The following is a 14,872-nucleotide window of genomic DNA, read 5'->3' on the forward strand; positions in this document are numbered from 1 at the left end:
AACATTTGGTGAATATCCTTCCTCATTTTTCCCCACATAGACATATTATTTTTCTTTCCTAAAAAAAATGGGATCATAGCATACTTTTTTATAATTTGTCTTTTTTCACTCATCCATATACCATATCATGTGATGTAATTTAATATTATCTGTCAGTATACATTTTGATGACTACATAATAGTCTGTTGTGTGAGTGTATCATATTTTATTTAGCCAATCTGCTACTGTTGGACATTTTTAGCTACTATAAACAATGCCAAACAAACACTGCAGGATCTAAATCTTTGTGCACTTTTTTATTATATTCTTAGGGGAAAAAAGGTATGCATCTTTTAAAGGCTCTTCATATGTATTGTCCTCTGGAGATTTGTAAGAAGCAAGTAAACGGCTAGCATTCTGAGAAGGCTGGAGGACATACAGTCCAATCTGGATGTAAGAAGTTGGGCCAGACAGCCGCTCCAGGCCATTCCTTGGAACAAGAGAATTCACTGGTGCCACCCCTTTTGAACAAGCATATTTGATTCTCTGCTTGATAATAAGGAACAATTTTCCAGCCTTCAGAGGATTAGAACACTACACTGGGTAGCCTAAGCAGAGTGGCATCTTCACCTGAGAAGTTTTGAGAAGCCAACAGTCTTTGCCTAGACGGGGATCTGCCTGAAAGCAGAGCTTGGAACTGAGGATGCCTCATGGTCAGTGTTTCTATGAACAGGGTCTAATCAGTGGGTAACGACCTGCTGCTAGTTTACTTCTCAAATCCCAGCAAAACCTCAGCCAGGCCACTGAGGATGCTACATACCAAGCTGGTAGGTCTGGTTTATGCGCCGGATCTCCTCCGGTGACCGAGAGGCCAGGATCTCAATCAGGCAGCCCTCATCCGTGCCAGCTCCCTGAACACGAAACCCAGAGGAAGAGGGTGTTATGAGCCAGTTTACAAAGTTGAGTGCCAGACACAGAAGGAATGCAGCCAGGAATCTGTAGAGAATAAAGACAACCCTCGGGGTTCTAGCAACAGGATTTGCTAATTTTTAACTGTCCTGCTCAAATTCCAATGTGTTTACCATAATCATTATTACTAACAACAAACATTCATGGGCTCTTTCTACTGATGGTTAAGGTGCCAGGTTAGGGACAGTTTCTGCCCTCTGGGGACTTAATCTTTCCTGGACGTCCCTGTACTTTTCCCTTGAAGGGCAGAATCTTCTGGTAAAGACTCTTTGCTTACCCAGAGCCTAGCCCAGAACCTTCCATGAGGCTGAGTATTTATTGACACGGTTGAGGAGGGTAATTGTGTTTGAATTTCATACTTGGTCATTAAAAATTGGCAGACCTTGGGTGAGGGCACAGTGGATCCAGCATCTAGGGAGGCAGACAACCTTTTTTGCCAGTTCTGAGCCCACAGCAGCCCAGAGGCCGCCAATGTGTCAGTCATAAAGTTTCCTACCTCAAAAGTACTAACACGACAAGAAAGTTTCTGGAACTGCACCAAAAGCACAACTATAATCATTCCCCCTGGAGCCATAGGAAAGAGCAAATGCTTCCATAACTCTCGGAAAACAATTTTAAAATTACAATTGCTATAATGCAATGTCACGTTTTCAAGTTGTCACAAATGAAGGAAAATCTTTCTCCTGTACCTCATCCTCCCCGCTCTCAGAAGGCCACTATCACAGTTTCTTGAGAAAGCTCCCAGCGTTTGCACTAACGGCACAGACAGCATGCGAGGAGGGGGCACAAACCTTCATGGCCCTTTGCAGCTCCTGCACGTCGTACAGCACGGTGGGCGTCATCATCCCCAAGATCACCCGCTCGAAGTTGCCACTCAGTTCTGACTTCAAGTCGTCTATCAGGTCCTGCAATGCAAGAAAGCGGCTCTGCTTAGCCGCTCCATGTAGTAACTGAAACCAGCTGCTCTCAAGTGTGGTCCAGGGACGCCTGGGGTCTCCAAGACCCTTTCAGGGGGCCCACAAAGTTGAACTATCTTCATAATAACACTAAGACGTTATTTGCCCTTACGCTGTCATTCTCTCACAATTGTACAACGGAGTTTTCCAAAGGCTACTTGACATACGTACAGTTATGTTAAAAGGCTATTAAAATAGTCTTCCCTTTTCCAACTACATATCTATAGGAGACTAGCTTTTCTTCATATACTTCAACCCAAACCACACATCACAACAAACTGAATGCAGAAGCAGATATGAGAATCCAACCATCTTCCATTATGCCAGATGTTAAGAGATTTGCAGAATGTAAAACAATGCCAATCTTCCCACTAAATTTTTTTTTTGTTTTGGACTGTGTACCTGTTTTTCATAAAAATGTTATTTATATTAACATGTAATGTTTATTGTTTTTTAAATAAGTTAACAAATACATATTTTTAAATGTCCTCAATTTTAATTTCTAATATGGTAAATATCAATAGATATAATCCACAAAAACAAAAAAGTCTTCAGTAATTTAAGAGTGTCCTGAGATCAAAAATTTAGTAGACACTGAGTTAAATGTATTTGCTCACTTAACAATATACCTTGAATATATTCCAAGTCAATATTCATCTATGACATTTTTAATAGCTGTTATAATTCTATATGTAGATGCAATATCATTTTAACCAGTCCCCCGTATCTGGTTTTTTTCTACTGTTAAATTACACATGCGTTTAGTTGTATCCTTGCAATCATTCATGAGTATTTCTTTTTTTGAGAAAGATTAGCCCTGAGCTAACATCTGCTGCCAATCCTCCTCCTTTTGTTGAGGAAGCCTGGCCCTGAGCTAATATCCATGCTCATCTTCCTCTACTTTATATGTGGGACGCCTGCCACAGCATAGCTTGATGAGCAGTGCATAGATCCGCACCCAGGATCTGAACCAGCGAACCCCGGGCTGCCGAAGCAGAATGTGTGAACTTAACTGCCATGCGACGGGGCTGGCCCCTCATGATTATTTCTTAAGGCTCACTTCCTAAAAAGAAATGTACTTATTTGGACAAAGGACAAAATACTAAAGACATTTATTCACATTTCCTCCTAGAACAGGTCAGAGAATTTAAGAACCTGCTTAAGATCAACCAACTAATAAGGGGCTAAATTGCTATTCAAGTCCAGATCTCTGATTCCCACAAACCTGATTCCGTAACACTGTATTTCAACCTATTGTGTATATTTTTATGTTATGTCCAGACATAGTGAATGAATGAATGAATGAATGAATGACTAAATAAATTAGTGCTCAGTCAATCCGTTAATGTTGCTCATCTTAACAAACTGACACCAGACTAGCTTAGTTCTGAAGCTGAATAATCAACCCGAATGTGTGTGGCAACACCCTTTAGGTCTCTAGTTCACACATCACACGCACGTTCATGCCTATTTCTGCTCAATAAATTTCTTTGGGGATGGAGAAGAGTTTACAACGCACAGAAGATAGTACAAGCAATCTGATCAGCAGAATCCTGTTCCCGACCGGGGGGCCCAGCCAAGGTGCACATCAGATGCTCTAGGCCATAGCGGAGCAGCCCTGTCCCATGCAGCAGTTTAGTGCTGTCCTTGAGAAGCAGCGGCCGTCTGACTGGCTGTAAAGTATCTCGAGGATAGAAACACGTCATGGAGTTACTGTACTCTGAGACCTGGAGGCTCTTATTGATAATGTTTCCTCAATAAAAAGATTCTTGCTAATCAGAGATAGGTTTTCAGTGCTGTGGAAAGATGGGGTGGAATGACTCTGGCAAGTGAGTCATTGAAAATGAGACTAAGAGAGAGTTCCTGAGGGATGTGGGATTCAGACTCAAAGAGGAAAACATGGTGAGTGAACAACCTCTGAATGCATGAGCTACTAAAATACACAGACATACACAAACACATAAAGCCCCATTCTAGAATTTAAGGGGGTGTCCCTCAATTGCGGATCATCAAAGGAACGAATATATGCTACAAATGGGTTTATGTGGAAGAGCCTACTTAAAACAAACTGAATTTAAATATTTCAGTCAGTTTGGAGGGTCTTCATCCACAGTGGCCTAAAAGAAGCCATCGGCTCAGGGAAGCCACACTGGAAGGTCAGCCCTGCCCGGTGCTCAAAAGGGTGGTGGTTGAGTCCATTCAACAACCAAGTCCCTGAGAAGACTTGAGTGGGAAGAGACTAAGCTTGGCCTGAGCTCCATGAATCAAGAGCTCCCCGACATCACTTCTGGCTAAGGATAGTGGAGGAAACACGTGTTCAAATTGTCTTCTTTTTTTTTTTTTTCAAGAGCATCCTTACACATGGCAAGGGGTCCATCTTTTAAAAACACAGGGCTACTTCAGGAACCTAGATCGGGAAGTAGCCCTGCTTCCTTGTTGCCTGACAGGTCCCTCGTCAACAAGGAGATGGAGAGACTGTGCCTACCTTGCCGATGGTGCTCTTGTAGGCTGTCCTGATTTCCTGGCGCTGGGCGGTGTTGCGGTAGGCGAGGACACTGATTATGGCATCTTCATCCGTGCCTGGGAGTGGAGCAGAGACAGTGAGTGAATGTGATTTGAGAGGGATGAGAAAATGGGTTCCTCTGCAGACACTGGAGTAACCCAAACACACGCAGAGAGCTTTCTAAGAAAAGAGGTCCTTGTTCAGAGGGTTTGTCTATTGTGGGGGTAACAGACACTAGATTTGAGTCTTAGCCTCTCCTTTAATTAGCTGTTTGCCACTGAACAAAATAGTTGACATCTCCAGGCATTAGTTTCCTTATCTATAAATGGGAGTAATCATAGTACTTCCCTTAAGTGAGTTACTCAGCACAGTGCGCAGCACTTACTAAATACTCAGTAAGTGTTGACTGGGATCATGCTTCTTCCCCTCCTCTGGAATTCTTATAATGTCTTTTGGATCTCCTGTATCTATCTTCCATGTTCTTGCCTTTTCTCTCTTTGTTTTTATCCCTTTATCATTTCCTCCAAGCTTTGAAACAATTCAAACTCGTCTTTTCCATTCACTGATTTGGCACTTTGCAGGGTTTAAATTGGTTGTTCACTGCATTCACTGAGTTTTAAGATCTGTAATTGTGTTTTTCATCTCCAAGCTATGTTTCCTGATCTCAGATGATTCCCTTTTTATAACTCCCAACAAATTCCCATGATGCGATATCCTATCAAAGCTTCATAATATGAATTACAAATTAAAAATGTCCTAAGTTTTGTTTGCCTGTTTCTTGCAGCAACTTTTATAGGGGGACTTTATTCTGATTTTTCAAATTGGTCCCTCGTCTTAGTAACAGCTGGATGTTCATGCATGTTTGGTGAGTTTCCTGTTCCTTCATTGTTTATACTATATGGGGGCGTTGTGATGGGTTACAGAAGGGATTCTACTTAAATATTTCAGGGAGAAAAAAAATATAGATTCATCACAGTTATTCTTTCCAAGATTAGAGATCCAGAAAAATGTGAGGTGTAGGGAGGAAGCTACAGAACTTTAAGTTTATATATCTTAGGGACCTACTTTCAGGTCTCTTAAAAAAAAAACAGAGGGTAAAAGACACAACCTTCAGAGCTCTCAGCTGCGGGGAGAAGGCTCATCACCTTTTGTTCACCCAGTTTCTGTGAAAGGGCACCACCCCTCTTCCAGTCAGTCAAGTATGAACCCTCAAAACAGCTCTGATGTTTTTCACTTTCTGTCTTCCTCCACATTCAAACTTCCTGCCAAGTTATGCAAAATCTAGCTCTACAATCTTTTTTGCATCCACCTCCTCTTTTTGATTCCTACCACTACCACTCCAGTTCAGGATTTGGGGGTCTCTTCCTAGACAACTGTAAAGTTGGCTAACTAGTAATCTTACCTCCTATTTGGTCTTACCAAAGTCTTGCCAGATTCATTTTCCTAAAATGTATTCCTCCCCTGCTCGGGAATACACAATGGCTCCCTGGTCTGCTGGTGCTGCAGTCTGCCATCCTAGACTCTCCATGAGATCCCATTCACTATCATAAATACCCACATAAAAAGATACCAGGCAGCCAGATCCACCGACTCAGCTCTTGAATAACTATACTTGACCCAACTGTACTGCACTCCTTTCTCCTGACCTCCTTCATTGTCAGTCTATTGGTTTATATGTCTCCCTAACCTCATCCATTTAGTGTCATTATTCTGGCATCTGTTGTCCCCCAGCCAATGCCTTTGGACCATGCCCCCATGTCTGTGATTCTCCAGGTGGCCTTCTCAGTAACACTTCCAGGCCCTCTCTTTGCTATCTGTCTTCTCACAAAGCTCCCAACCAGCCTACTCCTGCTTTGCAAGTACCTCCTGCTACAATCCACCTTTCCATGTATTCACTGTGACTGCCCTGGGCCTCAGGTAGAGTAGGAAATGGGACGATGCTCACACTCATCCCACACCTCTGCTCATGTTATTCCATTCACCTGAAACACCTTCTCTTTTATCTCTATTTACTGAAACTCACCTCATCTCCCAAGGCCTATCTCAAATTCTACATTCTTCAAGGAGTTCTGCCTGATGCCCCCATTTGAAATGTGATCTCCTCTGTGAACCCTAATGGGGTCTTATTTGTGCCCCTCCTATCTCTATCATATTATGAACTGATCATAGTTATTTCTGTACACACCTTAGCCACCTAGCACCCATGGACTATTTGACCACAAGGACTAGGTTTTATAATCCTTGTCTCCTTTGCATTGGCCCACACACAGGCACTGAAAAGGCTTGGTTGTGTCGAATGTCTCCTAACTCTTATTTTGAAAATTCTGAATGCCATGTGGTCCACGTTCTGAAAGATGGTGTTTTTGCTTTATAGCAAAGAATTAGGATAATCTGAAAACAGGGTGGGCCAAGTACATTTTCCATTTTATTTGTGAAAAAGGGAAGATGAGGAGAAGGATACGTAGATTCAGAACAATGTTCTGTGCAGAGGTAGGCAGCAGGGCAGCACAGTGACTTAACCCCAGCTCTGGAGTCAGACTGCCTAGAATTGCCTAGAATCCCGACTCTAACACTTACTAGTTCTGAGACCTTGGGCAAGTTAGCTAATCTCCCTAAACCACAACTTTCTCATCAGTAAAACAAGCTGCTGTCAGGATTAAAACAATCCACGTGGAGAATTATGCCCAACCCATAGAAGAGCTTAACAAACATCCACTATTATTTTTATTGCTGTTGCTGCTGTTAGTAGCATGGGGGCTAAGTAAAGTGAACCGTTTTTGGGTTAAAAAACTAGGAAATAAAGCCTCATGGTCAAGTGTTTTTGTCCAAATCTCAAGCAGATTCTAAATAGCAGCTACAAACCAGAGGGCACTTCTCTGGCCAAATGTCCACCCAGGCAAGGGGCTAGGCCAGGGCAGCCTGAAGCGCACCCCGCATGGCTGTGCCCACCCAGCATGAGGCCTTTGCCCTCGGGGAGCCAGCTGGAGGGTAGAGCACTGGAAGACAAGTGCTCTGGTCCTGTACACACAGCCTTCTCACATGAAATCCCACACGCTGCCTGTCAGGACCTCCCCGCTATGCCCATCACAGCAGCAACAGGCAGAGGGACTCAAGGGAAAGACCATGGACTTAGAGTTGCAGGCCCAACCTCAAGACCGGCTCTGCCAAGCGTGACTCATGGCTCAGTTCCGCTTACAACGTGACTTACTACGTTACTTAATTTCTCTGGGTCTCAATTTCACATCTGTAAAGCAAGGCGAAAATCACAACAGTAATAGCTGCTTTCACCAAATCACAGGGTTGTTGCATGTACACACTGAGATAATGTTTGTGAAAGTGCTTTGTAAACCTCATGGCACTACAAACATACAGCACTAATTGGAAAACAAATACATTTCTAAAGTTTTACATATGGATTCAGAATGCTGTAATGCAAAACAGATTTAAATAATTGGGGAACTCCAGAATGAGTGCATTAAATTTACAATTCTGTAGTAAAAGTAGATAATTAATGCCCTCCCACCTAATTTGTCTTGAAAAGCAACTTACTCCCACTGTGTTTTTTGAGAGTGAGACGTGCTCACATTTGCCAGTGGACACAGCACCCTCTGTGTGACTCTGAGACACAACACATGAGAGTGCTCACCTCCAGTAGGACACTTACCGAGCCCTTTCATGGCCTTCCTCAGGGTCTGAGCATCCTCCATGGCGTTGAATCCTGAAGCCGCTTTGACGGTGCCTCCTTTGGCTGCCTAAGTGTACAGAGAAAGGTGTGACTGACAGGCAGCATCTTACTGACAAAGAGATTCTCATTAGCAAACATTTGCTGAGCACCTACCATGGGCCAGACATCCCCATAGGCTGGGGATATAGCAGTGACGATGACAGATAAGGCTCTTGCTCCCATGGAGCTGAGGTTCTAGTTCGGGCGGTGGGGTGGGAGGGCAGACAGTGAACAAGCCAACAAACTAATATTCTAACAAGTGCCTGGCAGTGAGAAGTGCTATGGAGATTGAAAGGTCCTGGAAGGGCTGCTCTGAGTGACATTTAGGCTGAGATCCGACTGACATGAGGCATTGACCATGCAAAGGAGGAGAAAGCATCACAGGCAGAGGAAACAGCTAAGGCAAAGGCCCTGAGGCTGGAACTAGCTTCTATGGGAGGAGAGGGGCAGAGGCCAGAGTGGCTCAAATTGGCAGCAAGGAGGAGAGTGGTAAGATATGTTACACCACCACCTATGAAGTTATCACGTCCCTCAAAAAGGGAAAAACTCAAACCTCAATCCGATCAAGCCTGTGGAGCCAAATACCAATTGACCATAAATCAAGGAGAAAGGAAAATGTTCACTCCCACCACAGGGCTGTAATTGGCAAAATCCAGACTGAGAAACACCACTTGACAAATGGGCTAGGTTCTTCAGCAAAGAAATTGCAAGGGGAATTAGAAAAGAAAGAGATGGAAGGGAACTGTAGCTTAAAAAACATTAAAAAGGCATGTCAATAATTATAATGCATGAACCCTATTTGGACTCTAAATCAAACAAACAGTAAAAAAGATAAGACATTTATGAGACAGTTGGAAATTTGAACCCTGACTTGATATTAGATGACATTGAGGAATCAGTGTTAACATTTTTAGGTATGCTAATGGTATTGGTTATATACATTTTTTTAATAGCTCTAATCTTATATATAGTTTATAGAGAGCTGATAAGATGTCTGGAATTTGCTTCAAATTACACAGGTGGGGGGAAGTAAGTGGAAATAAAGAAGAAAGAAGATCGACCATGAGTTAATAATTATTGTTAGGAACAATGGGATTCTTTTTAATATTCGGTCTACTTTTGTATGTGTTTACAATTTTCCCTGATAAAAATTTTTTAAAAGGGAAAGAAAATCAGAGAGGTGGGCTGGGGCCAGAACAAGGCAGTCCTCACAAACTGGGTAAATTTATATTTTATTCTAGGTGCAGTGGGAAGCCACCAGCAGGTTTTTAGCAAGGGGATGGGATAGACAATCTGATTTACATGTTAAAAGACCACTCAGGCTGCTGTAGGGAGATGCAGAGGCCAGTTGAGAATCTGGGCCAAGATCCAGGGATATGATGCCTGCCCACCATTTCACCCTTGTGAAACAGTCAAGATGGAAAGAAACAGACTCAGCACATGTTTTGGAGCAAAGGCGACAGAACTTGCTGATGGACTGACGGGGGAGGTGAGGAAAGAAAAGAATCAGGTCTAACTCTAAATCTTTTTCTCTGAGTAGCTGAGCAGAGAGTGGTAGCATTTACCCAGATGGGGACAGCCGGAGGACTGCCAGATTTAGGGTGGCAGTAGGGGTGGGATTTAGAACTTCTGTTTTCAAACGCTGAGTTGTCCATTAAACATCCAAGTGGAGTTGTCAAAAGGACAGTATATTATACAATCTAAGTCTAGAGGTCAAGTCTAGAGTAATAAATTTAGGACACTTCAGCATTTGGATGGTATTGAATGAGATGAAGATAGAGAAGAACAGGGATCCTAGGACAAACCCAGGCCTCTCCAGCAGTATAGGTCCAGCAGAGAAGGAGAATCCAGAAAGGATAACCAAGAAGGACCGGTCCTTGAGGTAAAAGGAAAACCAAGAGAGTGTGCAGTCCAGAGGCTGAGGAAGGCGGGAGCGGTCAGTGCCGGCTGAGGCAGGGATAAGAGAAGGACACGGAAGGGATGGTCAGATTTGCCAACATGGAGGGGCCTGGTGATCCTGACAAGAGCTTTCCCAGTGGAATGGAGATGACACAGCCTGACTGAGAGGGCAGAGGGGAGAACGGAAAGTCATGAAGAGGAGACACCAACTCTAGACAACCGAGATGATGACTAGTATCACTGGAAATGATCAACCTGCCTTAAAGTAAGACGTACTCTGATACGGTACCAGGGACAAAAAGTTAGTGACCCTGACCCTCTGCAAAGAAAGATGAAAAATGAAAAACATCAACAAGCAAAACATGGGTTGATGACCAGTAGGAACCATCTCAGTTGGATTAAAACTTAGAGATAATTTACCGATTAATATCAAAGTGCCCTGAATATTTCTAATGTATTTACCAGTTTATTAATATGTGATTTATGTTATATGAGACAGCAAAGAGAAATACATATAACTCAGTATAAAAAAGTAAATAGGGGCTGGCCCAGTGGCACAGCGGTTAAGTGCGCATGTTCCGCTTTGGCGGCCTGGGGTTCGCTGGTTCAGATCCCGGGTGCAGACATGGCACCTCTTGGCAAGCCATGCTGTGGTAGGCATCCCACATATAAAGTAGAGGAAGATGGGCATGGATGTTAGCTCAGGGCCAGTCTTCCTCAGCAAAAGGAGGTGGATTGGCAGCAGTTAGCTCAGGGCTAATCTTCCTCCAAAAAAAAAAAAGTAAATAAATAGATGAAGAAATTCAGTGATGAGACATAAAACATCAAAAATTAAGGTACAGTCACGCAGGTAGGAAGGAAACCAAACTGCAGACCTTAAGGGCCTGTGCAGTTATTAGAGAGAAGCCACAGATTTCTCTGCCTAGAAGCCAAAGCAAGAGAGATTTGTAATCAGTAATGAGGACTGTTGTGTTCATGGGAAGAAAAGAAACCAGTTGCCCAAGAAATGCCCAGCCTTTCTTTGTACTGAGTTTAGAGAGATGCAATCTGTGTTAGTGGAGCTCTTCTCGGTTCCCTGATTTAGCAGCAGAGAGCAGAATCAAACTAGCTTTAGTCTTTAATATATCTTCCCGCCTATGTGCTGACACTAAGCGTTACTACAACCCTTCAGCAATTCATGTTTTGATATTCTGAATTCTGTCTTTAAAAACGGCCTAATCAGTCATCAGCAGCACTTTCTAAAATTATTCTGCCTTGTCTCTTTTCCCTTAATTTGTCAGGTGTCTGCCATTGTGGTGTACATTTGATCAGCTGAGGCTGCACAGGGGCAAGGATCTAAGTGATATTCTTGGTGCCCAGATGTCGATGGAGTTCAGACCCATCTGGAAACCGTCCTCTGTCTAGAGCTGGTACTTTGTGCTTTTAAGATGCTAAGAGCTCACAGCTGAGGCTAGGAAGAGACAGCCAAGGCTAAACTTGGGGCTGAGGTTACATCAATAGGTCTGTTTCTCCTAACCTTTCTGATAATGCCTCTTTTAGTAGTCATGAGTGGTAAGATGTTATGGTGATGGGAGGGAACAGAACAGGGGGATGACTATGAATTATTACAAAGGGAGAAGGGTTTCATATAAGCTTTGGTTGAAATGTACCCCATAGTCTCGTGCCCATGATTCCGCTAAAATGTACTAATATTCATGGAGACAGTCAGCGCTGTCTCTTCTACATCACTCAAAGAGTCATGAACACTATAAAGGGAATCCTAGTATTGGGGGAATTTCATCTGTGGGTCTTCATGAGGGAGACATGGCGGCCTATAGTGAGAGGCAGCAAAGCTTAGCGGGAAGGGACACGGCATTGAGTGGGATAGAACTGGGTTTGAATCTTTCTAGCTGGATGGGCTAGGGGAAGTTTTGTTTTTCTCACGTGTGTCGATAATGATATCAACCCACAGGGTTGTTCTAATAATGAAGCAGGATAATATAGCAAAGCACTCAGCACAGAATCCAGTCAACAGTGAACACTAAAACAAAGACTCAAACTTAGCGGCTATCATCATCACCATTATTACTAAATATGATGTCAACAACATCTCCACAGTAGAAATAATAATGAGATTCTTACATCTATTTCTGATAATATCCCTTAACACAAGCCTATGGGGTAACTCCAAAGCAAAATCTAGAATAGGGAGTTTGTACAATGCGATGTAGATAGTGAAAACGATGTAGAATAGATCTGAAGCTCTCTGATGATTTAATTTGATCCAAGGATGTAATATGGGCCATCTAAAGGAATGGAGGATTTTCACACCCTTAGGGCAGTTCTCTAGCCAGTTAGATTTGAGCTCTATGAGCTAGTCAACCTTGGCCTGCACCTCTCAGGCCCACTGTGGCTCACGTCGAGCCCATCCAAAGGCCTCAGGTACCAGAGGGTATGGGCCTCGTCTGCTGAAAGACCAGGCTTTCACCTCCTGGATATGGTCAGCATCCAGCATTATGCTCTGTATACGTCACAGAGAAAAGCAGAAATCTATAACATTAACTTCCTTGGGCACTGTTATGGACTGAATTGTATTTCCCCCCAAAAAGGCATGTTGAAGCTCTAACCCCCAGTATGCACCTCAGGATGTGACCTTATTTGAAGATAGGGTCATTGTAAATGTAATTAATTGAATTAAAATGAGGTCACACTGGAGCACGGTGAGCCCCGAATCCAATATGACTGCTGTCCTTATAAGAAGACAACATGTGAAGACAGAGACACACAGGGAGAGCACCACACAAGGATGAAGGCAGAGACTGGAGAGAAGCAGCTGCAAGCCAAGGAATGACTAAGATTGCCAGCAAACCACCAGAAGCTAGAAAGAGGCAAGGAAGGAGCCTCCTACAGGTTTCAGAGAGATCACGACCCTACCCACACCTTGGTTGGGTATCTGGCCTCCAGAACTGAGACAACAAATTTCCACTATTTTAAGCCATCCAGTTTGTGGTGTTTTGTTATGGCAGCCCTAGGAAATTAACATAGCACTTTATTCCCCTTTTTCTACTATATATCTATAGTAATAAGCAAATTGGTGATTTGCTGTCAAAATTCCAACATGGCCTAACTCAGCCCTTGGCCCCACCATGAGACAGCTTTGTGAGTCAAATGTTCCACGATGTTTTTTTGGAACTTGAGTATTGAAAAAATTCTGGATGGTATTCAAATACTGCATTCAACTTTAAAGCAAACTGCATTGCTGTGGGACACTACTGTGGGATTAAAATTAATATCTAACAAGACGAATCGATAGGGGGATTTGCAAAGATAGTTAGGTTATCAATTAACATTCTTAGTGACTCTTTTTTTCCAGGAAAAAGATAAGCTCAGGAAATTTGTTCCTGTCAGCCCTAAAGTATCCGTATTGATTAAATTCCAGGGTATAATGCACCACTGTCTGTTCTGGGAAGGCAGGGGATTCCACCCAGGAAGGCTTCTTGTGGCAGCAGACAAAGGAAACAGGGAGGATGTAGGGAAGAATGACAAAAACTAATAGCTAGAAATAGATGTTATATCACAATCCATGAAATGTTATTTGGCTATTAAAATAATCAGGAAGATGAAAAATGTCCAAAAGATTAAAATACAATGGAATACTAATCAGCAATAAAAAGGAGTGGAGGAACAAACTGCTGATACTCACAGCAACATGGATGGATTGCAAAAAATATAACGCTCAGCACTGGAAACCAGCAAAAGAGTACAGGCTCTGTGATTCCATTTATAGGATGTTCTGGAATAGGCAAAACTAATCTATGGGGCTAATCAGAACAGTGGTTGCGTTTCTGGTGTGGAATTAGGAGCAGGGTGGGAGCAAGAAGGGGCATGAAGGAACTTCCTGGAGTGATGAAACGTTCTATCTTGATAAAAGAGTACATGCCTTTGTCAAAACTCATCTACCAGCAACCATAAGAGCTGTGCATTTCACTATATGTTAATTAAACCTCTAGAAAAAAAAATTTTTAATACTTGACTACAATGGCTTTTAAAACATGTTTTCCTTTTAGAAATGTATCACACAGTCATTGCAGAGATTTGGAAATTTTTAAAAAAGAAGAATTAAGAAGAAAATTAAAACACCCATAACTCTACCCCTTAATAGAAGTAATTTTAAGATGCTATAAAAAGTAATATAAACATGTTAGCGTAGCAAAGATCAGAGTAAGTATATACCTAACTGTTACTTATGCTCTTATTACTACTATTTAAAAACCATTATACATATGAATAGGGTCTAAAATAAAATGATGGAAAATATTTGGGAACTATAATATTGTGACTATTGTTTGTTTTTCTTTTCCTTTAAAAAGGTCCTTTATCTGTCCAATAAATAACAGTCATGATGGAAAAACAGGTTCTAAGATGAAAGACAAGAGCGACTGAGGTGATTTTGCTCAAGTGGAAGGCACACTAAAGGGTCACTTGGTTACAGTTCTCAGTGTAGGAAGGCTGTGATCTTGTTGAAGACAGAAAGACTGTCCCATTAATTCTGAGTCCCCGAGCCAAGTACCACATCTGGCACAAAGTAGGAGCACCATAAACCTTTCTAAATACATGTTCTCCATGTCCTGGGAGACTCAATCAAGAAGAAATGGATTTTAAATTAAAGCATAAGAGATTCTGAGCAGACGTAAGTAGGACTTTGGCTATCAGGGATGATGAATAAAATTCTAGAATGTCTAATATAAAAAAATGTTAAGAGTATATTACTATTTGTTCAGGACAGTTTACACACACCCATCTTCCTAAAGAAAGGCATCTAGAACGGGTGGGATCCCTAGCTCCTCTCCAGGTATAAGATT

General features: G+C 42.4%; 1 protein-coding gene across 1 annotated transcript in view; it reads right to left on the reverse strand.

Annotated features, from left to right (window-relative positions):
• The window catches only part of ANXA4 (annexin A4), a 60,496-nt gene that overhangs the window by 17,778 nt on the left and 27,846 nt on the right, over nucleotides 1-14,872 (reverse strand). The window contains exons 3-6 of the mRNA XM_046662546.1: nucleotides 8,073-8,160; nucleotides 4,391-4,485; nucleotides 1,741-1,854; nucleotides 801-891 (exon numbers count right to left, since the gene is read on the reverse strand). Coding sequence (XP_046518502.1) covers nucleotides 801-891; nucleotides 1,741-1,854; nucleotides 4,391-4,485; nucleotides 8,073-8,160 — 388 coding nt within the window. The remainder of the gene's footprint in view (nucleotides 1-800; nucleotides 892-1,740; nucleotides 1,855-4,390; nucleotides 4,486-8,072; nucleotides 8,161-14,872) is intronic.

Source organism: Equus quagga, chromosome 5 (assembly GCF_021613505.1).
Source record: "Equus quagga isolate Etosha38 chromosome 5, UCLA_HA_Equagga_1.0, whole genome shotgun sequence".
In the NCBI taxonomy this organism is placed as follows: domain Eukaryota; kingdom Metazoa; phylum Chordata; class Mammalia; order Perissodactyla; family Equidae; genus Equus; species Equus quagga.